This window comes from Phacochoerus africanus, chromosome 5 (assembly GCF_016906955.1).
Source record: "Phacochoerus africanus isolate WHEZ1 chromosome 5, ROS_Pafr_v1, whole genome shotgun sequence".
Taxonomy (NCBI): Eukaryota; Metazoa; Chordata; class Mammalia; order Artiodactyla; family Suidae; genus Phacochoerus; species Phacochoerus africanus.
The window spans coordinates 98,530,946-98,554,417 of record NC_062548.1 but is presented as its reverse complement, the minus strand read 5'-3'; the positions used below and the strand labels follow the sequence as shown (position 1 = coordinate 98,554,417).

Below are 23,472 nucleotides of genomic sequence, written 5' to 3'. Positions count from 1 at the left end.
AGATGGTATTCTTTGCAGCCCAGCAGCTAGCACAGTGCCTAGCTCATTGCCAGCAATGAGTCTTCCATGAGTGACTGAATTTGCAAAAGGGCCCACATAGAAGACATCCTTTGAAGAGACTGTCCTGTTGACAAACACGCTTTTTTCTCTTAGAACTGTCCCCAGATACCAACTGGACTACAGGTCCAGTTGACCTGAGCTGGGCCAAATGGATTCCTTCTCAGAAAAGAGGAATTGACTCCAAGAAAAGCAAATTTGTTCCTGGAACTGCAACATCTAAACTCTGGGACATAAAGCATGTGGGGCACACAAATTCGACCATTGAAACGGGACAGTAGGAAAAGCCACCCCTTAAAAAAAGAGAAAAATGAAGTAGCTATCTAGGGGCCTTCAGACAGCTTACTGATGCCAGGTTCCAGCCATCCTCTGAGACCATGACAGAGTCCTGTCCAAGCTTCTGCTTGCTAAAAACCTAACTGCCCCTGCCCTGCGTTTGACTTTCAAGGGATTTCTGTTCCTTATACAGTCCTGACCACACAAGCCAACCTTTGCCTTGGCAGAGTTGCTTGTGTGGGGGAAGGGGGGTGACTTTACTTCTAAAAGCTTTAATTTTAATACATAAAATACCTTCGGGCATAAATTAGACTTTAAATCACCATACACACAGAACCAATTACATAATTTAAGGGACCCAATGTAAAGTGAAATCATAGAATCCTCTGTTCAAAAGTATAGTCAAAGGCACTAAAATACTTATAAAGCATTTTCCTTTCTTCTGCAGTCTCCCTTGTGGCTTGTTGTGGTGTTTACTTGCTATTTAATGTCTAAGTAAACAAAAATTACAATCTAAAACCACTGGCATGAATTTTATCATTTCTCTTTATATTGTGCAGTGCTCATATGGAGAATCACCAAAATGGCTATATTTCTTGGCTTCTTCCTGAAGATGTATCAAGCTGGCCACAGGAGATGAGCCCAAGTCCCTCCAGGCACAAGGGGTCTAATGGAGAACTCCACTGGGCACAGAATACTTTACCGGGCAAGTGCAGATCCTCATCAGCTCCCAAAGCTCCCGTTCTGAGACTCAGGCCCAGTAACCTTGACAACTGCTGGGCCCTTCTTCCCACCAGCCCCCAGATCTATGGGCTGTGCCCAGGCTGGGATCAGGGAAATCAAGCCAGGCAGCTCCCACTCCAGTAGTCTGGCTGACCCAACCCACAGCAGACAGGAGAACCCTGGGGTCTTTAAACCTCCACACCAAGATGTGCTCAGTATCTCAATATTCCAGAGACCACCCATACTAAGTCACCTGCTAAATATGCCATGGAGCTGGCAACCTGGGGTAGAGATGGCCAACGTTATGCCAAGCCTAAGACACACCTGCATCCATACCAGGCCCTCGCCACGGTCAGAGAGTAGCAGTGTTCACTGGGTGCAGGAAGGAAAGGCTCAGTCTTGGGGCACCAGGGAGCTAGAAAGTGGGTAGCCAAGAGCCCATCCCAAGGAGCTGGGTAGGCTTTGGGAGTTGGCACCACATGTGACCCAAGACCCATGCACACGCTCCCCCTGGCACACACTCCAAAGTCTCATCAGGCTTCACTTACAAAGCACACATTCAAAGATAAAATTAAGAAGTTCAAGGCCATGGCTATAGAGCATTAGAACTTAAGCACTGGGCTCTTGTGAGCTTGGAGTTCTGTGTGATTGCACTCATCATATGCCCATGAAGTTGGCCCCACACACATGAAGAAGAGCTCTGAACCTTACTAAATAACGTAAGTTATTTAATAACATAAGAAGCTGAAACAAAAGGAGGAAAACACACTTCACATACATATTAAAGAAATTTAGAACACTCAGACCCATAGGTCATGAATACCATTCACATCTCAACTGGAGGACAAACTAAAGAGCAGATGGTTCTATTCCCCTCAACCCAGACTATAGAACTGACCAGAAGCTGTGGTGTGTATAGATAAACTGGAATTCCATTCCTAAGCATTAGGTCAGGTTTTATTCCAAAGTATAATGCCACTAGCTCGTCAAAGGAGATTTCATGAAGATAGACTAATACCAGAACAAAAAAGAGAAAGAGATATTACTAGTTTCCTTTGCTTTAAAAACTTATGCTTTTATGGCTTAGAAGTTCCACATGAGCCTCACTTTCCAGAGTCTTATACAAAATACTTTCTGTTGGCATTGGCTCCAAACAAGGCCTTTCGTATTTCTGGCATCTTTTGCTGGAATAGGAGATCTAGTCGACTTTCCAGAGTGTTGGAAACCTTTATTCGCTGATCGCCACTGTAGACCTCCACACCTCCAGCTGCATCTGTAGCCAGTTGCACCTCTTGGTCAACTTGAACTTCTACATGTTTGTGGGAGATCGTCGTATATTGAGGGATGGCTTTTTGCACTGCAGCCTTCACCAGGAAGAGGTCCTGTGGCCTGCAGCGTATGATCACCACAGGCTCCAGCAGTCTAAGCAGACCCTGGAGCACTAATTTATCCAGCAGTGCCTGGTAGACTTCCTGGTCTGCCACAATCCTGCTGAGACTTAGCTTTGCATCATTCAGCAACTCTGAGATGAGGTCATTTCGGGCTCTCAGGACTTTCAACCTTGCCTGATTCCTCATGGTAGACATCTGGATTTTCTTCTGCTGCTCTATCTGCTTCTCTTTCTTCTCATAATACTCCATAATCTTCAGTCGTTGGGTTTGCACAAGGCGTCCTTTCTCAATGTTGAACTCTTCCTCAGCCTTGGCATCTATTTCTTCTGCCTTCTCATTGGCTTCCTGCTCAATGAAAGCCATCATATGCTTAATCTGCTTCTGCACATCAACATCACTCAGAGCCATGGCTACTCCTGAAAACAGAGGTGGAGGAAAAACTGGTGGACCCTCTGGTTTCTTTGACACAGGGCAGGGTTTCAGGATTGACTCCAGAGTTCCACTTTCTGAGCTGTGGAGTGTATGAGGGAGGGAGAGAGGCAGAGTCCAAAGGGAAGGTCAAGGAGACCATCTAATCGCAACTAGTTTCACAGATGAGGAAACTGAGACGCATAGAGGGAAAGCCACCCTAGGGTCCAAGGTCATACCCTAGAATAACAGAGGCTTAAACCTGGGTTCCTAGAGTTCCATGCCTCTACTATATTCCCCACCTTTTTTGGCATCAAATAATAACAAGACAATTAGGATAGATCTCCAGGAGATTTCTAGTCAGCAGTGGGTCAGTACTAAGACAGCAAGCTAAGAGAATGGAAAGATGCAAAAATCCTCAACAAAATACTATCAAACTGAATTCAAGAATCAAACACAATGACTAAGTGGGATTTATCCCTGGGATGCAAGGATGGCTCAACATCCATAAATCAATCAATGTGATTCACCATATTAACAGAATGAAGGATAAAGTCACTTGATCATCTCAATAGTTGTATACAAAGCATTTGACAAAATTAAATACCCCTTTTCATGGCAAAAATACTCAACAAACTAGGAATAGAAGGAAATTACCTCATTATAAATATGAAAAGCCCATAGCTAACATCATACTCAAAAGTGAAAAACTGAAAGCTTTTTCACTGCAAACAGGAGTCAGGCAAGGATGCCCACTCTTGCCACTTTTATTCAACATACTATTGGAAGTCCCGGTGACAGCAATTAGACAAGAGAAAGACATAAAAGACATCAAAATTGGAAAGAAAGATACAAAATCAACATACAAAAATCAGTTGTGTTTCTATACACTAAAAGTGATAATCTAAAAAGAAAATTAAGAAAACAATCCCACTTACAATACCATCAAAAAGGACAAAATTCTAGGAATAAATTTAACCAAGGAAGCTAAATACTTGAACATTAAAAACTGTAAATCACTGCTGAAAGAATTTAAAGACACAAATAAATGGAAAGACATTCCATGTTCATGGATTAGAAGACTTAGTACTGTTCATACTGCTCAAAGTGATGTACAATTTCAGTGCTATCAAAGTCCCAATGGCATTTTTTAAAGAAATAGGAAAAAGAATTATAAAATTCAAATGGAATCACAAAGGACCCTGAATAGCCAAAACAATCTTGAAAAAGAATAAAACTGGAGACCTCACACTCCTACTTTCAAAATATATTACAAACCTACAGTAATCAAAACAGTGTGGTACTGACAGATAGGTAACCTATATAACAGAATAGAGAACGGAGAAATAAACCCAGACAAATACAGTAAAATGAATTTCACCAAGGGTGCCAAGACTACACAATGGGAAAAGGATAGTTTCTTCAACAAATGGTACTAGAAAAACTAAAAATCCACAGGAAAAAGAATGAAATTGGACCCTTATCTTGCATCTCACACAGAAATGAACTAAAAATGGATTAAAGACCACCATAGGATCCAACAACTCCACTTCTGGATATTTGTCCAAAAGAATGGGAAACAGGATCTCAAAGAGATTTTTGCATTCCCATGTGCATTGGAGCTTTATTCACAATAGCCAAGAGGTAGAAACAATCTGAGTGTCTACTGATGATTAAATGGATAAAGAAAATATTATAATATACATAACAAGGAAATCCTGTCCTACGCTATATCATGGATGAACCTTGAGGACATTATTATCCCAAGTGAAATAAGCAGTCACAGGACAAATACTGCATGACTACAATGAAATGAGGTATCTGAAGTTGTCAAATTTATAGAAGCAGAAAGTAGAAAGATGGTTTCCAGGGGCTAAGAAGAGGAGATTAGGAAGTTACTCTTTAACAGGTAGAGAATGTTGATCATACAAGATGAAAAAGTTCTGGAGGTCTGCTGTACAACACTGTGCATATAATTAAAACTGTACTGGACACTTAAAAGTTTGTTAGGAGGATAGATTTCATGTTATTTTTTTACAATTAAAAAAAATAAAAGATAGAATGCTCCTCCAGAAGGATACACCACTCACCAAGCTTGCTGGAAAAACAACCCAGTGTTTGTGACAAAGACCAAGACTTTGTGTTCCACCTTACAAACTGTCATTGCAAGTTAAAAAGAAAATGATTCAGCCTCAACATTCCCCATTATTTTTGCATGCAATTTTTCTTTCTTTCTTCCTTCCTTTTTTTCTTTTCTTTTCTCTTTTTTTTTTTTTTTTTTGGCACACAGACGCTCCTGGGCCAGGGGTAGAATCCACATTTCAGCAGTGACCTGAGCCACTGCAGTGACAACACCAGAACCTTAACCCGCTAGGCCCCCAAAAAACTCCAGGATGTAATTTTTCTTAAACTGCACTTCTGTAAACAGACCAAACATTCTCTGCTCCTAAATAAGACAAGCTCATTAAAGAAAACTTTTTAAAGCGCCGTCTGGGTAACGTTCCAGCTTTGGGAGCCATTGTCAATGAAAGCAGAGAGCACGGGAGAACCAGGGAGCCCCAGGTTAAGTGTGTAGAGGAAAACACGCACCAGACAAAGCCTCACCAGTCCCCTGCCAAAGGCCAGCCTTTCCCTGGCGCCAGGAGTCTGCACACAGAATGTGGAACTTGGAATGTGCACTGGAACCTGGCACTGTTGCTTCCTTCTCTCTGCAGACGACCCTCATAGTCGGACCAGGCAGCTCGAATCCAAAGAGCCAGGCTATCACTGGGGAAGGCAGGCCAAGGAAGCCAAGAGGAGGACAAGAGGAATTTCCTTGGCATAGAGGCCTTGCTGGGGGCTACCCTTGCATGCCCAGAATCTCAATTAAGTTGGCACATGGTGGGTTTCGGCTCTGGGGTAGGGTCACCTTAACCCAGCCATCAGGAACGAATACATGTGTGCGTGAACCCAGGCAGCCAGTTTATTAATTTACTAATGAAAAATACAGCTGTCATGTTGGCAGGGCATGGCCCTCTTTCCCTGTAGTGTCACAGGGGAAGCAAAGGCTGTTTAATGAGAAATCAGAGCAAGCAAAATTTGTCAGATGGCCTTTAAGAGTGCCACACCCGCCGCAGGGGCTGGCGCACTCTTAGCTTGGACATCCTCTCCAAGCCCAGACAAGGCTTAAGGGGACATCGCCAGCTTCCACAGTATGGGCTCAGGAGTAAGATTGCTGCAATTCAGGTCAGTGTTCTGAACTTTTGTATGACTTTGGGAAAGCAGCTTGTGCCTTGAAGCCTCAGTTTCTTCATCTGTATCAGGGAAATAATAGCGTCCACATCATAGGGTTATTGGGAGGCTTAACTAAAAGAAGTGAATGTTTAGCACAATGCTAAGCACATAATTTTTGTTGTTGTTGTTGTTGTTGTTGTTGTTGCTATTTCTTGGGCCGCTCCCGCGGCATATGGAGGTTCCCAGGCTAGGGGTTGAATCGGAGCTGTAGCCACCAGCCTACGCCAGAGCCACAGCAACGCGGGATCTGAGCCGCGTCTGCAACCTACACCACAGCTCACGGCAATGCCGGATCGTTAACCCACTGAGCAAGGGCAGGGACCGAACCCGCAACCTCATGGTTCCTAGTCGGATTCGTTAACCACTGCGCCACGACGGGAACTCCCTAAGCACATAATTAATCTTCATGCTCAGTAGTTATCGTCATCAGCATCACTCCTACTCCTGCTATTATCATTACTAGCTCTTCTCCCCTTTAAGCCTCATCACAGTCACTCTTTGTGTGAAGAGTCCTTATGATTGATTTGATTTCCACTCCCTAAAGTAACCAGAAATACATCCTAGTCTTGCTCCTTTGTGTTAAACCTAGTAACCCTGCATGGAGTTTTGGGACCCCCCAGCACTTGATGGCATATTCACCCATGGTCTCAGGTGGCCAGCCACATCCCTGGTGATGGTGGGTGAAGTCCCAGAGTCCCAGGGCTCTTGGGCTGGGGGTGGGGTGGGGTCATCTCACAGCCTGTCAGTGGGTGGGGTGAAGTCATCCCACAGCCTGTCGCAGTCCCTGAATCTGCAGTCCTGAGTTCTCATGCCTCCTCTGTGACTCCCACATCTAAGCAGTTTATCAGTCCTGGGACTTGAAGGCAGCTGCAGGGTGGGGCAGGGCTGAAAGTCAGGGATTGAGCAAGTGTCTCTCTATGCAGGCACGCGGGTGCCCATGTAATGTGTCTGGCAGATATAACTTCCAGTCTGTCTGGGATGGGGATTATGAGTCCACAGGAGCCTGTGGCTTGAGCAAAACAACAAAGCAAAGAAATGTGAAACACACATGTCTGCTCTTGCACGAAGGTGCAGGGACCCTCCATTCCAACAAGGCAGGCTTGTCCTCTGAATGGCATCCACCTTGCCTTTGTTTGGAGCTGGGAGCTGCATCTACAGCTCTCCAAGACAGTCTTACTCCCATAAACTCTTCAGTACCAGGGTCTCTTCATTGCCCCCCCAAACACATCAGGCTCAGCACCACCAAACAGCTCTTGAGCATACAGTCCTCTGAGCTACAATGCCTTCCTCTGCTCCTCTCTGCTTACCCAAATCCCATTCACATCTTCAGCTGCCTTCCAGTCCCACCACCTCCTTGACCTCTGGTCTCATCCTCAAAATAATGACAGCGTAGCCTATTTTCCAGATATAACTCAGAGCTGGATTCAGAATCTTTTGATGCTCCAGTTCCTCGCTTCCGTAAGGAAATTCCTTGAGGACAAGAATCTCCTTCTCCAGCTGGGATTGGATGCAGATAGGCACTGGTTAAACAAGAACTGATTGGATTAAGGGTTTGGGGCTGGGGAGAGGGGAGGGGGTACTTTTTTCTTTTTGATTGTGAAGTACAACACACATTCAGAAAACGTGTGTGGTTTCATGAATTATTAGGAGGCAAATATCCTGTAACCAGCACCAGTTTAAGCAACAGGACCCTGCCAGCATCCCCAGAAACCCCTCCTCATGACTTGGGGAGGGAGATGTTTCAAAACTGCTCATTTTGTATTCATGGGCATAGGAGGGGTCTTTAGAGGAAGTGTGACGTTGGAAATCCCTCTTCCCTGGCCCTCGCCTGTGTGAGCCAGCGTGCACCCGGGGGATCCCCATCACCATGAGAGGGAAGAGGCTGGAGTGCTTGGTGGACAAGATGTGTCTGTCAGCCTGGAGCCCTGCCCAGACCTTGAAGCAACTGTTCTTCCTTCCAGCTGGGATTTGTAAGTAAGTCTGAGGGCAGACGTGTCTGGGTATGGGCTCCCTACGCCTCGCCAGAAGAGAAGCAGCACCAAACTTGCGCCTCCAGACACGTAGAGATTGCAGAGTGAGGAAAGCATGGGGCTTTCCAGAGGGAGATGGGGACGGGACAACTCGCAGGGACCAGGAAGTGGGGTGGAGGGGATTTTAAATCCTCAATATGTGGGAAAGGGGCATCCCCTTTTATGTCTTTCGACAAATATTTGCTGCATATCTACTATGTGCCAGCCACTGTGTGGGCACTGGAGATAGAGAATAAGGGACAGCAGCCCTGCCTCCCAGGCCCACGATGCCACGGGGGAGACCAACAGGTAAACAGGTAATCACACTAGAGTGTGGTCTATAAGAAATCACAAGTGTTAGTGTTGGTTTCAAGAAACCTACATGAATGAAGGAATCCAATCCCTAAGATGCCCTCCCAAGCTCACCGTGGCTTTTAATGAATTGCTCTGCAGTCAGGCAAACCATGTAGCGGTGGTTTGAGACACACCATTCATTAGTAACCACAGATGCTTTCACTGGGGGCAGGTCACCTGGAAAAGGTAGCAAGTTGGTAGGATTCATTAAGGAGGATTTATCCAAATAGACAAGAATTGATCGAGTCGTTATAGACACCAGACTTGAAGAAATGCCTTAGGGTTCCCAGAGAGGACCTTGATTCAGATACATGGAAAGGTACCTGGCACCCAACACGGGATGGGATAAGAGCCAGGAGAGGACACTGGCTGAGTGGCTGCAGGCTTTGGCTGAAGGAACAGTCCTCTGGGCAAGGAGTCAACCCAGGAGGGAGAAGTACAGATGGGCGTTGAAGGGTTGGCAATTTCTTTCTTTCTTTCGTTTTTTTTTTTTGTCTTTTTGTCTTTTTAGGGCCACACCCTTGGCATATGGAGGTTCCCAGGCTAGGGGTCGAATCGAAGCTGTAGCTGCCAGACTACACCACAGCCACAGCAACACGGGATCCAAGTCGAATCTGCGACCTACACCACAGCTCAGCTCACAGCAACGCTGGATCCTTAACCCACTGAGCGAGGCCAGAGATCAAACCTATGTCCTCATGGATGCTAGTCGGGTTCGTTAACCTCTAAGCCACAATGGGAATTCCTTCAAGGGTGGACAATTCTGAGAAGCAGGAGGAGAGTGAGATTGTCTAGACAGGGAGAGTGCTGCAGGCATGTGTAGGACGTCTAAGTGCAGAGAACGGATTGGTTTGGAGCAGCAGCAGAGAGGCCTGCAGTGGCAGCAGGAGTGGGCAATGTCTAGAAAGAGGGCTGGGGAAACAACCCAAATGTCCATCAACAGACGATTGGATTAGGAAGATGTGGTACATATACACAATGGAATACTACTTAGCCATAAGAAAGAACGACATAATGCCATTGGCAGCAACATGGATAGAACTAGAGACTTTCATCCTGAGTGAAGTAAGTCAGAAAGAGAAAGACAAATACCACATGATAGCCCTCATATATGGTATCTAATATAAAGCACAAATGAACTTTTCCACAGAAAAGAAAATCATGGACTTGGAGAATAGACTTGTGATTGACCTGGGGGAGGGAAAGGGAGTGGGAAGGATCGGGAGCTTGGGGTTAACGGATGCAAACTATTGCTCTTGGAATGGATTTACAATGAGATCCTGCTGTATAGCACTGAGAACTATGTCTAGATACTTCACAGCATGACAATGGGAGGAAAAATTATGTATGTATGTAAGTGTAACTGGGTTCCCATGCTGTACCATGGAAAAAAATAAAAAAATTTTTTTTAAGAAAAGGAGCTGGAGTTCGAATGGGGAAGGTTTGAAATGTCAGACTGAGAGCTGGGGCATTAGGCTAAGGAGACCCATCAAAGGCTTCTTCTGAGCAGGAATGTAACTGGGCCGAACCTGGGTTGAGAAAGATTAGCCTGGTGGTGGTGGAGGCAGGAGAGTCTGGCTATACGCAATGACCAGGTTGAAGCTGCATGGATGAGGGCTCGGGCAAGAACATGAGAAAAGAGGTTTGGGATGGGAGGAGATGATGTAAAAGAGTCTGCAGGTTTGATGACTCAGGGTCCGGCCCTGGCAGCACCTGCTGCAGCGCCACCCACACGGCCGAGCAGCTCAGCTGAGCATGGAGATGTGGGAAAAAAGTGTGATGCACCCCGCTCCCTCCAGAGCAGGCGGCAGGGAGAACAAGCAACCGCCAGAGAGTTCATTTAGTCTGGAAGTAAAAGGAGACACCCAGAGAGGAAAGCCGAAGTATCCACAAAGCTCTATCTCTGTTTCAACTGCTGATGACTAATGGGCCACATACGGTTTTAATCGAGGAACTCCCAGTGGCAAAGCAGGCTTTGCTCGGGCCTGGAGAAAGCTGATGCCCACAGGAGCCAGGAAGATAATAATAAAGGGGAGAACCAGGTAGGGTCAAAAACATTTCTCCCCAAATCATTTGCATGAAAAATTCGCAACTTAATTTCTCCTTTTCAAACATCTGCAGGAAGGTTACTTCCAAGAAATCAAGTTCTCCTTAAAAGCAAGTTGCCACAAAGTTGCATTAATGAAAGATTTTCAGTGGTGGTCTCTTTCCCCTCCTCCCAAATAAAGCCCTTCCATTTTATCCCTGCCTAAAGAACCCAGGCCTCTGCTGCCTTAGGAAATGGGGACTTGAGGACCTAAGATCTGCTATTTTAGAGAAGCCAGAAAACCCATTTTAAAAGTAAAATCCATTTATCTTGTTTGTTTTATGGTGGTAAAATATACTTAAGATAAATTTGTGTCATTTTAATGCCTAAGTCATGTTCATCAGTGGCATTAAACACATTCCCATTGCTGTGCCATAGATGCCACCATCCCTCTCCAGGACTTTGTAGCCATTAAACATTAACCGCCCATTCCTTCTTTCCTGGCCCCCACCCCATGCCCACCCCCACCAGCCTCTGGCAATCACCATGTTTCTATGAATTTGACTATTCCAGGAACTTCATAGAAGTGGGATCATTTCATATGTGTCCTCTGTGATTGACTTATTTCACTTAGCATAATGTCTTCAGGGTTCATCCACAAGTCAGAATTCCCTTCCTCTGTAAGGCTGAAGAGCATTCCATTGTGTGTCCACATCATATTTGTTCAGCCATCAATGGACACTTGGGTTGCTTCCACCCTTTGGCTACGGTGAATAATGTTGCGATGACTGTGGGTGTACAAAGATCTGTTCAGGTTCCCGCTTTCAGTTCTTTCGAGGAGACACCTAGAAGTGAAATTGCTAGATCACATGGCAATGCGGTTTATTTATTTATTTTTTTTTTGAGGAACCTGCCATCGCATCTTCCAATGGCTGTACCATTTTATAATCCCAACAGCCAGGCAACAAGGGTTCCAATTTCTCTGCATCCTCACCAATATTTGTTATTTTCTGGGTGTTATTTTCTGCCTGCCCAGTGGGTGTGAGACAGTTTTGATATTACTGTAGTTTTGCTTTGCATTTTCCTAGTGATTAGTGAGGTGGAACATCTTTTCATAGCCTTTTGGTCACTTGCATATTTTCTTCGGAGAAACGTCCATTCAGGCCCTTTGCCCACTTTTAAAATCAGGTTGTCCTTATTGTTTAGTGGTAGGGGTTTTTATCATTGTGTGGTCCTGAGCACTCGATGCCAGCTACCAGCCAGGAGGCCACCCAACAAACAGAGCTCTATAGTGGGGTTTTTCAAAGTGAGGGGTGTGAAACCAAATGGAACAGAAAACCCAGAGTCCATAACAGGTTACAAGGGTACATATTGCCTTGTCAAACTTTTGTTAGGTATATGATTTACATGTATGTACGTATTTACATATATGTACGTATGTAAACTGGTTCACAGTGAAAATGTATTTGTGGTACAAAATGTTGAAAAAACACTGACCTCAGAGTTTCTGTTGTGGCTCAGCAGTAAACAACCTGACTAGTATCCATGAGGACGTGGGTTTGATCCCTCACCTTGCTCAGTGGGTTAAGGATCCAGCGTTGCTGTGAGCTGTGAAAAGCAGTTAAGCAACAATCCTTACTCAAGCAGACCCTTGGAAGGTCCCCCTCAATCCATTTACCAAAGTATTCACCCCCAAAACAGGCCTTTTGCAAAGGTGGAGATGGGATTCTGGCTGCGTGATGTACAAGCAGCTTATATGGTTAATGTTTACTGAGGGTGCCCTGTGGGCTGGGTAGTCACAGGACATCACGGGATGATAACTGAGGGCTGGGGTCCTCTCTCAGCCTCAGGTGTCCCCCATGGGCCACAGCTTGGTGTTGTGAGAAGTGAGTCGGAGGGAGCAGCAGAGGTAGGGGTTTTGGTCCTGATATCATTCACTTACAGGCTGGATGATCAAGATGAAGGCTCAAAATCTGCCTGAATTCCATCTGGATAAAGACACAAAGGCTCATCTGTGTACAAAAAGAGTGTTAAAGGGAATTTGGTGAAAGCCAAATGACAGGAGGGGTGAGGAAGGTTTGTAAAGTGCGAGGTGAATGTCCCATGTCATCATCCACAAAACACTTCACCCGTCATGCTGTCCCTCCTAGAACTGTGCTCCTCAAGCTGCTTGTGGGGAGGTAGGTAGTGACCAATAGTTAGAGCCCCAGAAAGCTGCCTGGAAGCAGAGGGTGGGTTGGAGATCGGCATGGAGCACAGGGGACATGGCCCTTCATAAGGAGCTGGCTGGCCATGCCCCTAGCCTGTGATCGTGGTCAGGGATGGCCCCCCCAGAGAGGAGAGATGCTCTGTTTGCTTGGGAACTCCAGGAGCATGGGTGCTACCTGTCCCCAGCTCAGGGGATGCATTCAGATGCCAAACGCTCCTTTAGTATTGACTTAACTCTCACTGTGATAGGTCCCAACTGGGCTCCCCTCTGCTGAGAGACACAACTCAACCCGTGACACAGGGGTTTCTGGTTTCTGGTGTGCAAAGAAGAGAGCGTGTGCATTCAACTCCATTCCCCCACCATGCATAGGGACTTACGCAATAACCGTGTTGGGAAACATCCTATTTCTGACCCTTGTGCACTCATCTTAGCCCTTTACCCAGAGGCCAGTACTTACAGAAGTAGCTTAATAATTATTTGTTGGACCCATAGACGAATGGATGGGTGGTGAGGAAAGACTCTCCCCTAGAGTCTGCTACAACCTCGGGGATCTGCGACCCTCTTTCAGATGAAGGAGAGAGGAATGTGAAGATGGGAAGAGGTGCTGCAGTGGCTGCCTCAGGGGGACCCCTCCTCCTGTCCTGCCCACATTCCTGGAACATAGCTCAATTGGAATCAAATAAAAGTTATTGCCCAGAGTCTTCTGGTCGAGGCTATTCTACTCTGAGTGGTGACCTGAAGTCCCAGGCAGGGCTCCCATAATCCTAGCCTACCCCCCTCCGGGGTGACACTCAATATAATTAACAACTAATCAACCAGAGGGGTCCTGCCTCTATTCCAGCAAAGTCTTGAAGGCTTTCTGCTGCTGGGGGTGGCGGGTTGATGTTGATTCAGGAGGTCAGAGGGAGCCAGGGAGAGTCCTGGGCTGACTGGAGCATGCTGGGGGTGGGGTGGGTTCAGGGTATGGGAGCATTTACCAACAACATACAATTACTTCAGCATTTTTACAACCTATTTGGCCACATTGTGGCAAAGGGGCTGAAGGTGAGCCCTGCTCTAATGGCAACTGCTGGAAATTCCCATCTTTAATGGAAGGTCTCAGGAATACACAGTTTAGGATACAGCTACTGTGTTTCTTGTTTTTTGTTTTTTTTTTTTTATTCTATTAGTCTTTTTCTCTCTGTGCTTTAGTTTGTAGCGTTTCTATTGCTGTGTCTTCAGTGCCACAGATATTTTCTTCTACAAGGTCCACTTGGCTGTTAAGTTCAGTCAGTGAATTTTTCATTTCAGGTATTATATTCTTAACTTCTAAAGTTCAATTTGGTTCCTTTTTTATATCTTCCATTTCCTTCCTTCCTTCCCATGTTCACATTTACCTCTAAATCCTTGGGTATATTTGCAACCCCTTTTTAAATTTAATTAATTAATTAATTTTGCTTTTTAGGGCCACAGCTGCGGCACAGGGAGGTTCCCTGGCCTAATCAGAGTTACAGTTGCAGGCCACAGCCACAGCCACATCCTCACCAGATCCAAGCCACGTCTGGGTCCTACACCACAGCTCACAGTAACACCAGATCCTTAACCCACTGAGCGAGGCCAGGGATCAAACCCCCAACCTCATGGTTCCTAGTTGGGATTTGTTTCTGCTGCGCCACGACGGGAATTCTGATATCTAGTAATTCTTAACATTCTGAGTTTTATGTTGTTGAAGGTCTATATTTTGTTGCTGTCCTTTAAAAACACAATGAAATTTGTTTTGGCTAGCAGTTATTATAAGAGTGGATAAACTTGTTCTATATGAGGCTTGAGGGTCTAGAGTTGCTTTTACTCTAGAGCTAATTTAGCCCTTCTACTAATACATAACCCTTCTTGAATTTCTACTGAATTCTCTGGAAATTCAACAAGTTCTCCTGCCACTAGCTGGTTGAAACTCAAACATCCCGCAGTCGTGTGTGAGCCCTGGGAACCAATGAGCTCAAGTTCCCTGGCAGTTCTTTGCAAAACACTGTTGGAATTTCACTCTATGCATATGCAACTTAATATCAGCCACAGACTCAAGAGGATGGTGCTGGAGACTTTTTTAAACTCCCATACTCCCTCCCCTCTGGCACTTTGCCTTGAAAAGCCTCCTCAACCCTCCCCCCAGCTACCTCCTCAACTCAGCAAGACCACTATGGGGTCAGCCAGGGTTTCCCCTCACTGTGCGGCAATTCAGAGAATATTTCTAACAGGAAGTTGGGCTTGCCTCATTTGTTCCTTTCTTTCAGGAATTAGAGCCTATGCTACGTTCAGTATCTAAAAACAGGTGTTTAGGACTTCTCTTGTGGTGCAGTAAGTTAAGGATCAGGCGTTGTCACTGCTGTGGTGTGGGTTCCATCCCTGGGCTGGGAACTTCCGCATGCCGAGGGTGGGGCCAAAAAAAGAAGAAAAAAAAAAGTCAGAGGCTTCATATACTTTGTGTGATTTTTGAATTGCTTACATTAGGAAAGTATATAGGTTTAATGTTTCCCCCCGACCCCAATTTATACATTGGAACCTAATGCCCAGTATGATGGTCTTAGTAGGGGACTTTGGGAGGTGATTAGGTCATGAGGGCAGAGTCCTAATGACTGGGATTAGTTCCCTTATAAAAGAGGCCTGACAGAGCCCCTCTGCTTCTTCCACCAGGTGAAGACACAACAAAAAGTCTGCAACCCAGAAGAGGGCCCCCTCCCAACCATCCTGGTACACTAATTCCAAACTTCCAGCCCCCAGAATGATGAAAGCTAAATCTCTTCATTGTTTATAAGCTATCCAGTGTGTGGCATTTTGTTATAGCAGCTTGAAGGGACTAAAACAGAGATGGGTCTAGTACCAATACTTGGATATGGTAGAAGAGGGAATCTCTGCTTTTTCTGTGTGAAGCACATTCAGAATAGCGATGCATCCCTCCAACCTCTTCTCAGGAGGTGGAGTTGCAAGGAACAGAAGCTGTCAGTGGCTAACTGAACAGAAAAGGAACTACCAAGGATCATGCATAGCTCACAGGATCAGGGAAAGGCTAGAGAAGCTGCTCAAGACTGTCTTTACAGGAACCATGCCCAACACATGCCTTGGGATGTGGTCTGATGAGAAAACCACTTCTGGGAGTTCCCATCGTGGCGCAGTTGTTAACAAATCTGACTAGGAACCATGAGGTTTCGGGTTCTGTCCCTGCCCTTGCTCAGTGGGTTAACGATCCGGCGTTGCTGTGATCTGTGGCGTAGGTTGCAGACACGGCTCGGATCCTGTGTTGCTGTGGCTCTGGTGTAGGCCGGTGACTACGGCTCCGATTGGACCCCTGGCCTGGGAATCTCCATATGCCGCGGGAGCGGCCCAAGAAATAGCAAAAAAAAAAAAAAGAAAACCACTTCTGGTATCATTGCTGCCACCAAACTCTAGACAAACAGTATGTACAGCAGTCACTTCTGCACCAGGAACTCAATTACACCACAACCACCACCACCCACCCACCCTTGTGGGCCACTTCCTCAGTTTAGTACTGAATGTGTACCCTACGCTAATGTGCCCTGTGTTTAGCTTTTCGTCACTCTAGCTATAGAGTGGGACAAGAAAAGCAAGAGTCTATAACTTTCAGCTTCCATAGGAGAAGATTTTTTTCTTCCCACTAAGACTTGGAAAATGGAAGAATCCCCAGATTGAAAGTGTGCCTATGATACTCAGTGACCAAACCATCCAGAATGGAAGAACAGTCATAAATGAATCTTAGGTGGTTTTCTGGTGCTCTTAGGACTGAAGGCTGGAATAAAATCATTAATTTCATTTCTGGAAGAGAGATCTATGAGCTAGCCTCCTTTGGAGCTTTTGGGAGGAGGTCACTCCCAGATCATATGAATATTCCACCCCAGAAACCTCTGAGGTGGTGTCCTTTTCTATGATTCAGCAAAGGGTGGCAATGCCATCAGTTATAATAACTGGTCTCCTGACCTCAGGTTGCAGCAGGAGAGAGTTAGAAATGAAGATGGAAAAACATCATTAAGAGTGCTTGAGGCAAAATTCTCAGAGGCTGGGGCGTACCTCTGAGTTTCTGGTACATAATGAACTAGAAAACGAGATCTAGAGGCATTCTAGAAATAAAACTGGAAGTGAAAAACAAGTGAGCCAGATTTATTGAATTTATTTATCATTCTGATCCTGAGGAACCTCTGACCTTTAAGAAATTGCTGCAGTGCTTAAGCCATTCACATCTTGGCTAAAACAAACAAGCAACCAAACCTGTGCATTGTACGGTACATTTGAGCCCTAAGAGAAAAGGATGCAGATGGAAGGTTTTAGTGGCAGGAAGGAACAGAGAAATAGGAATGATACAGGGCATGATGCTATGAAGGTGGGCCAGGTGGCATCTGAGAGACAGGAGAGCCCTGGGGAGTGAAGAGGCTGCAGTCTGAAGATACTGGGTATGTGCAGAGGTAAGAAGCATAGAGGAAGAGCAGAGTGTACCAGGCAAAAGGATGATAACCACTTGACCTCCTTGTCAATAACTCTAAGAAGGAAGTCTGAAGGGTACCTACTATTGGCCAAGAATTAGGGATTCAGACCAAGCCTGGATTCATGACCAAACCAACGGACTGAAATTTGAAACAAACCATAGATTTGACTTGGATCCTTCTCATCTCTTTCTTCCCTTGAAATCTGCTTTTCCTGAAGTTCTTTATTTCTAGTAGAGCTTGGGGAGGCCCAGGAACTCTGACTGGTGGGCAATAAGCCAGATGTAAGAGATATTGCTGGTTGCCTCCCCCACAAACATTCCCGTGCCTGCCACCCACTGTGCAGGAACCATGGAATCTGAGTGGGAGTAAAACCCTGGCCTTGGGTGGGCCCATCAGCATAGTCCCAGACCCTTTTCACAATGATGGTTTCAGGGATGGGCAGCAGGCCAGGCCTAAGGCAATAAGCATCTGACATTCTTCTGGCCAGCATGACTGATTTAGGGATAAATTCAGCTGATCTGATCAGAGCACATCCAAGACTTTTGTATAATGAGTGAATCAAAAGAAGCTTTCTCTCCTCCTGGGCAGCGTGGTGTATGGGTGGTAATGCCTGGACCTGGTACAACCGTTTTGCTTTCAAGAAAAAAGGAACCTAAATAGGAAGATGACATAAAGAGAAGAGAAAAACTGAAAGAAATGCTGAAGAAATAGAACCAGAGTTTTGATCAAGCCATGCCTGAAGCTTGAGCTACTTCTGGAGGTTTCAATCAAAGAAGTCTATATACTGCCTTTGCTGTTGAAGCCAATTTGGGTTGACTTTCCTATAACTCACAACTCAAAGCATCATGACACCAAATGATCAATTGGAATCCATTCTCCATTTCTGGGGGAGATGAGAGGGGACACAAAGAAAATGGCAAAAAATGAATACATTTTAAAAACCTACTGTCCTTGGGGAGTTCTACAATCAGCTTGATTTAAGCAGTTGGTCACATGGTTAGGCACCAAGAGGAGATGGAAATGTTTTTAAAAGTGAGGAGGAAGCCCAAAGAAGTAGAGAGGATCAGAACAGGAGATTAAAAAGGAGAAGAGGAGTTTCCATTGCGGCGCGGTGGAAACAAATCTCACCAAGAACCATGATGTTGCAGGTTCGATCCCTGGCCTCGATCAATGGGTTAAGGATCTGGCGTTGCCATGAGCTGTGGTGTAGGTCACAGTCGTGGCTCAGATCCTGTGTTGCTGTGGCTGTGGTGTAGGCCCTAGCCTGGGAGCTTCCATATGTCGTGGGTGCAGCCCTAAAAAAGCAAATAAAATAAAATAAAATAAAATAAAATAAAATAAAAAGGAAAAGAGAGGGGGAATACGTCAATGGAATCAGAGTTATCCCAGCCCTTCCCCATGCTGGATTATCAAGCCTTGTGGATTCAGTCATCCAAATATCCCTGCTCAGAGGTCCCACTGTGGCTCAGCAGAAACGAACCCAACTAGGATCCATGAGGATGCAGGTTCGATCCGTGGCCTGGCTCAGTGAGTTAAGGATGCAGTGTTGCCATGAGTTGCAGCATAAGTTGTAGACATGGCTCAGATCAGGAGTTGCCGTGCCTGTGGTGTAGGCTGGCAGCTGCAGCTCTTACTCCATCCCTAGACTGGGAACATTCATATGCTGCAAGCGTGGCCCTACAAAGAGGAAAAAAAAAAAAAAAAAAAAGATTCCCTGCTCCCCACAGCCTCCTCTTCATTTTCACTGCCATGGCTGCTTCAGATTGTCATGACCTCTCTCTTCTTCACTTTCCCCGCCTTCACTCCCGTCCTCTCTAAAGCCATGTTCTGCATCACTCCCAGGGGAATCTTCTCAAAAGACAGCTCTAAACTTGTCATTTTCCTACTGAAAAACTTTGGATACTTCCTTCTTGTGGGAAATAGCACGAGCTCTGAAGATAGATCATTCTGAAGGGTAGCTCTGCCACTTACCAGCTATTGGGCAAATTTCTGAATTTCTCTGCACATCACCTCTCTCAGCTATAGTGATAATACTACCACAGTCAGGATTCCTTTGAGTACCAGTGATGGAAAACCAACCCATAGTCACTAGGCGAAAAGGGAGGGGGGTGCTTATTAACTCAAGTGACCAAATAAAGAACAGTAGTGCAACAGGGCCTCAGGGATAATCAGGAGCAGGAACTCACAAATATCCTGTCTTCTCTGCCTTTTCCAGTGGGGTGGGCAGGGAGGTTATCTCTCCTTTTATGCTTCTCTCTGCTTTTTTTTTTTTTTTTTTTGGTCTTTTTAGGGCCACACCTGAGGCACATGGAGGTTCCAAGGCTAGGGGTCGAATTGGAGCTGTGGCTGCTGGCCTATGCCACAGCCACAGCAACGCCAGATCCAAGCTGCTTATGCTGGACCCTTAACCCACTGAGTGAGGACAGGGACCGAACCTGAGTCCTCATGGATAGTAGTCACATTCATTTCCGCTGGGCCACAATGGGAACTCCTCTCTCTGCATTTTTGCTCCATTTCCTTGGATTGGCTATTTTGTCAAAGGCTGAATCATGAAACATGAATGACCCATAGCCTACAGGTTCACATCTTCCAGTTAGGTTAGTAAAAGAGAGGTGACTCTTGTTTTGAATCCCAAATCCAAACCACTCAGGAAGGGTTCTCTTTGTGCCATCTGGGATCAGGTGCCCAGCCAGGGATGATTCCTGGGGGTCAGGGGCAGGATGTGTAAGAAGAAGGCAGCTTCCATCTAAAGTACATGATCAGAGAGATTACATCAGAAAGAACATGTAGCAGAAGCACAGGGTGCTCTCTGGACAGACAAACCAATAGAGAGTTTCTACAAATTTTATTTTGCATGGTTCTTTGGGGGGTGAACTAGGCTGACCCCCAGAAGGAGCATCAAAGACTCAGGACAGTGCCCAGGCACAGCATACAGCAGACACTCTCCAAATTCTCCTTTCCTTCCTTCGTCACCTCCTCACTCCCAGAGCCACTGTTTACCGAGATAGTGCCTTTGTCTTTTGCTAAGTAGGAAGAGGTGCTCTTTTAGGGGTGGATGTAGCCCTAAGGACACAGGTGTGACAAGCAGAAGTTGCATCTGTGATAAGAAAAACATGCCCCCTTTCCCAATGAACACAGCCTTGGGCCAGGGTCATGGTGTTATGGGTATCACATGGGCCATATTTCTCCGTTCGCCTTGGTGCAGTGCACAGAGTGCCCAGCCCAGGTAGTGCCCTGTGTGCCCCTTCACATGGCTTTGAAAGGCCCAAGGACTGGTGGCATTACCGAGTTCCCAATTAAATACAAACCAGTTCCCCCGCACTACTAATCCTGTACTCTGTCCACCCTACAAGGCTCAACATTCCCAAGAAGCTGTGCGCTGTTCCTTCTTCCCCTGGGGATGGGGGTGGGGAGGAGGTCAGGCTTTCCCAGGCATTCCTATCTTATTCCTATTGGCCTCTTAAACTCCAGGCCAATGACATCCTTCTGCAAAGCCTTCCTCAGCTTGCCATAAACACACTACTATATCTAAAACCAATAAGTAACAAGGACCTACTGTGCAGCACGGGGAAATCTACTCAATTACTGTGTCATAATCTATACAGGAAAAGAATCTGAAAAGAAATGGATATATATGTATAACCAATTCACGTTTCTGTGCACTTGAAACTAACCCAACATTGTAAGTCAACTATATTCCAATAAAAAAAAAAAAAATCCTTCCTCAGTACATTCAGAACGAGGTAGGAATCATCTCCCTGAACTTCCAAGAAGACTGCTCTCTATACTCTCCCACAACACTGATCACATTATAGAGTGATTATCTGTTGAGATCTGTTTGGTCCTTCCAGCTAACCCATCAGTGGGCTGAGCTGGGCGTCAGAATAACTCTCCACTCCTGCTCCTACTCCACATGCAACTGGTGGAATCAGCCCAGAGCTCGAAGTACTCCTGGCAGTCAGTTTTGGCTTTTCCATGGGCCAAAAAGATGAGGTCACCATCACCAATGAAGTCACCACTGCATGATTCATCTGACATCAGTTCCCCGCTTGGAGTCTTCTGTTATTCCCAGAGCTCTTTCCAAAGAACCTGGAGTCCCTTCCATTTTGAAAGGTTCTGGAGCTGATCCTCCAGCTCCCTGGATCCCTGGCAAATGCCCATCCCTCTGAAAAGGAGCATAAGAACTGGGAGCCTCGAGTCCTGAAGAGGGGGAGCCTCAGGAAGCGTCCCCTCTACAGACCTGGGACAGACCTAGTTATCCCTCGTAAAGGCCTGCCCCATGTCTCCAGCAACTGCTATTTCCCTGGCCCAAAGCTTTTACCAGGATCTCTCAGGACACATGCTGTAAGGCCCTAGAGTTCTCGAGGGTGGACCCTGATTTCACCCTTATGGATGAGCTCACATTTATTGATAAGAAAGCTGAGGCCCCAAGAAAAAAAGTGGCACGATCAAAGTCACAGGGCTAACTAGTGTCAGAGCTGGAACCAAATGCCCTCTCCTGGCTGAGTGCACTCTAGTAGCTCCTACACCTCTCCTCATAGACCCTCCTTTCAGAATTCTAGCTCCAGCAAATACTGCCTGAAGAAGTGATCCTGTGGCAAAGGGGTCAAGTTCTCTTTTCTTCCCCTTTATAAGGAAGTGGCAGTGACTAGAGACTGGCCTTGAACCAAGATCCGACTTCAAGGCACTGAACTGCCTTCCTTAACTTGTCATTCCGCACACACAGAGTATCTTCCAGAGTCATTGCATAATCTAAAGCGTTTGGCAATATAAATACCCACACTCAGACACAAATGGAGGGGGCCTGGTGAGACTTTCAGTGGGACCCCACGAGGAACTTTCAATAATCCAGGAAATCTTCCAGGACAGTGGAAATCGGATTTGGGGTTGAGAGTTGAGGCCTGGGAAGTGTGGCATGAGGACACAACTGAGCATTTCCCAAGGTGTGTTCCAAGTCCTTGAATGCTAGAATTCGCTGGAGGCCTCTGCGATAACTAACCACTTCACCTCTGTGTGTCTCAATTCGCTTACCTACAATCTCAGGGAGATATAAGAGAGATGGTCCAGCTGACCTCGGCAGTGCCTCTCAGAATAGCATTTTCTGATTCTGCGAAGAGATGAAAGGAATCGATTGAACACAAGTCAGCACTTGAGGGGAAGGGGGGGCGTGGTGTCAACGTGTGGGGTATCCACTTTCCCCCACCCCTCTCCCCCAGGGCCTAAAGTTAGAAGGAGCATTGTTGGCCAGTGAATGGGACCTGGCCAGACGGGTGTTTTCAAGCTTCTTCCAGGCAGGAGGATAGGAGATGTCGCTTGGATCACAAGCCACGTCTTAGAGCTCTAGAGTGTGTCACTCCTCAGGGACCACAACCTAACACCTTCGAGGGACACGGGGACCACAAAGGGGCCTCAGAGAATGTCGCCTGTAGGGGGAGCACAGGTACACCTGCCGCCTCCACAGACTCGGAGTCTCCCTTTTCTGACGGATCGGGGGAAGGGGGGAATGCATCCGTGGTTCAAGATGCTGTAACTCCCTTAGTCACCAGATTCATAGTAAATGATTCAAGCTCTGCTGCGAACAGCATAGGCTGGTGGTGGTGGGAGGGGGGAACCAAACAATAAACCAGAAGTCCCCACTTTCCAGCTCATGGACCACCACCCCTGCCCCATCACTCCGCGCGCCTTAAAAAAAAAAAAAAAAAAAAATTTTTTTTTTTTTAGCTCTCTTGGCCTTTCTTCCTTCCCGATTTCTAGTTCTGTCGTGCACTTAGAGGCCGATAGGCTGGATCCTGCCTTCCGGGTGGAATTTAAATGTATATGTATAATTTTGCATGACTGTTGCGTCATCGTAGCAGTCTTCGTGGTTCCCCAGGAGGCCTCCACGTCTTCTCCCAGCATCGGGGGCTTTGGACGCTTCTGAGAGCTGCCGGTACTTTCGCGAGGAGCCCTCGGCTCCTCCCGAGTGCTGGTCTCCAGCCCCCTCCCCCAGCCTCACCTTCCTCCCGCTCGCTCTTCCTCGGCTCCTCCTCCTCGCCCCCTCCCTGCAGCCCTCGCGGGGAGTCAAGCTAGGGTGAGCCCGCAGGGCCGAGCAGCGGCTGCAGGCTGGGCGTGGGGCGCCGGAGCCCGCGGCTGGCGGGCGGGGGCGCCGGGCGGGTGGCCCGCGATCGGGGGAGGTGCCTGGGCCCGCCCTCCTCTCGGGCCGAGCCTGGAGGGGGCCTGGGCCGGCGCGGGGCGGGGAGAGCCGCCTGGCCCCTCCCCTCCGCTGCCCTCCCCAAAG

At 46.6% G+C, this 23,472-nt stretch overlaps 1 protein-coding gene across 2 annotated transcripts; it reads right to left on the bottom strand.

Annotated features, from left to right (window-relative positions):
- Positions 1 to 1,995: 1,995 nt before the first annotated feature.
- ATP6V1E2 (ATPase H+ transporting V1 subunit E2) lies at positions 1,996 to 23,471 on the bottom strand. Of its 2 annotated transcripts, none has more exons than XM_047782141.1 (3): positions 23,191 to 23,471; positions 22,227 to 22,302; positions 1,996 to 2,863 (listed from the first exon to the last, which is right to left on the bottom strand). In XM_047782141.1, exon 3 carries the CDS (start codon positions 2,853 to 2,855, stop codon positions 2,175 to 2,177), a length of 681 nt encoding a protein of 226 aa, XP_047638097.1. In that variant the 5' UTR covers positions 2,856 to 2,863; positions 22,227 to 22,302; positions 23,191 to 23,471; the 3' UTR covers positions 1,996 to 2,174. The 2 variants fall into 2 exon arrangements, 1 of the variants encoding a protein (XP_047638097.1); XR_007135133.1 differs by lacking the exon at positions 1,996 to 2,863 and adding an exon at positions 11,897 to 12,529.
- Position 23,472: the final 1 nt, after the last annotated feature.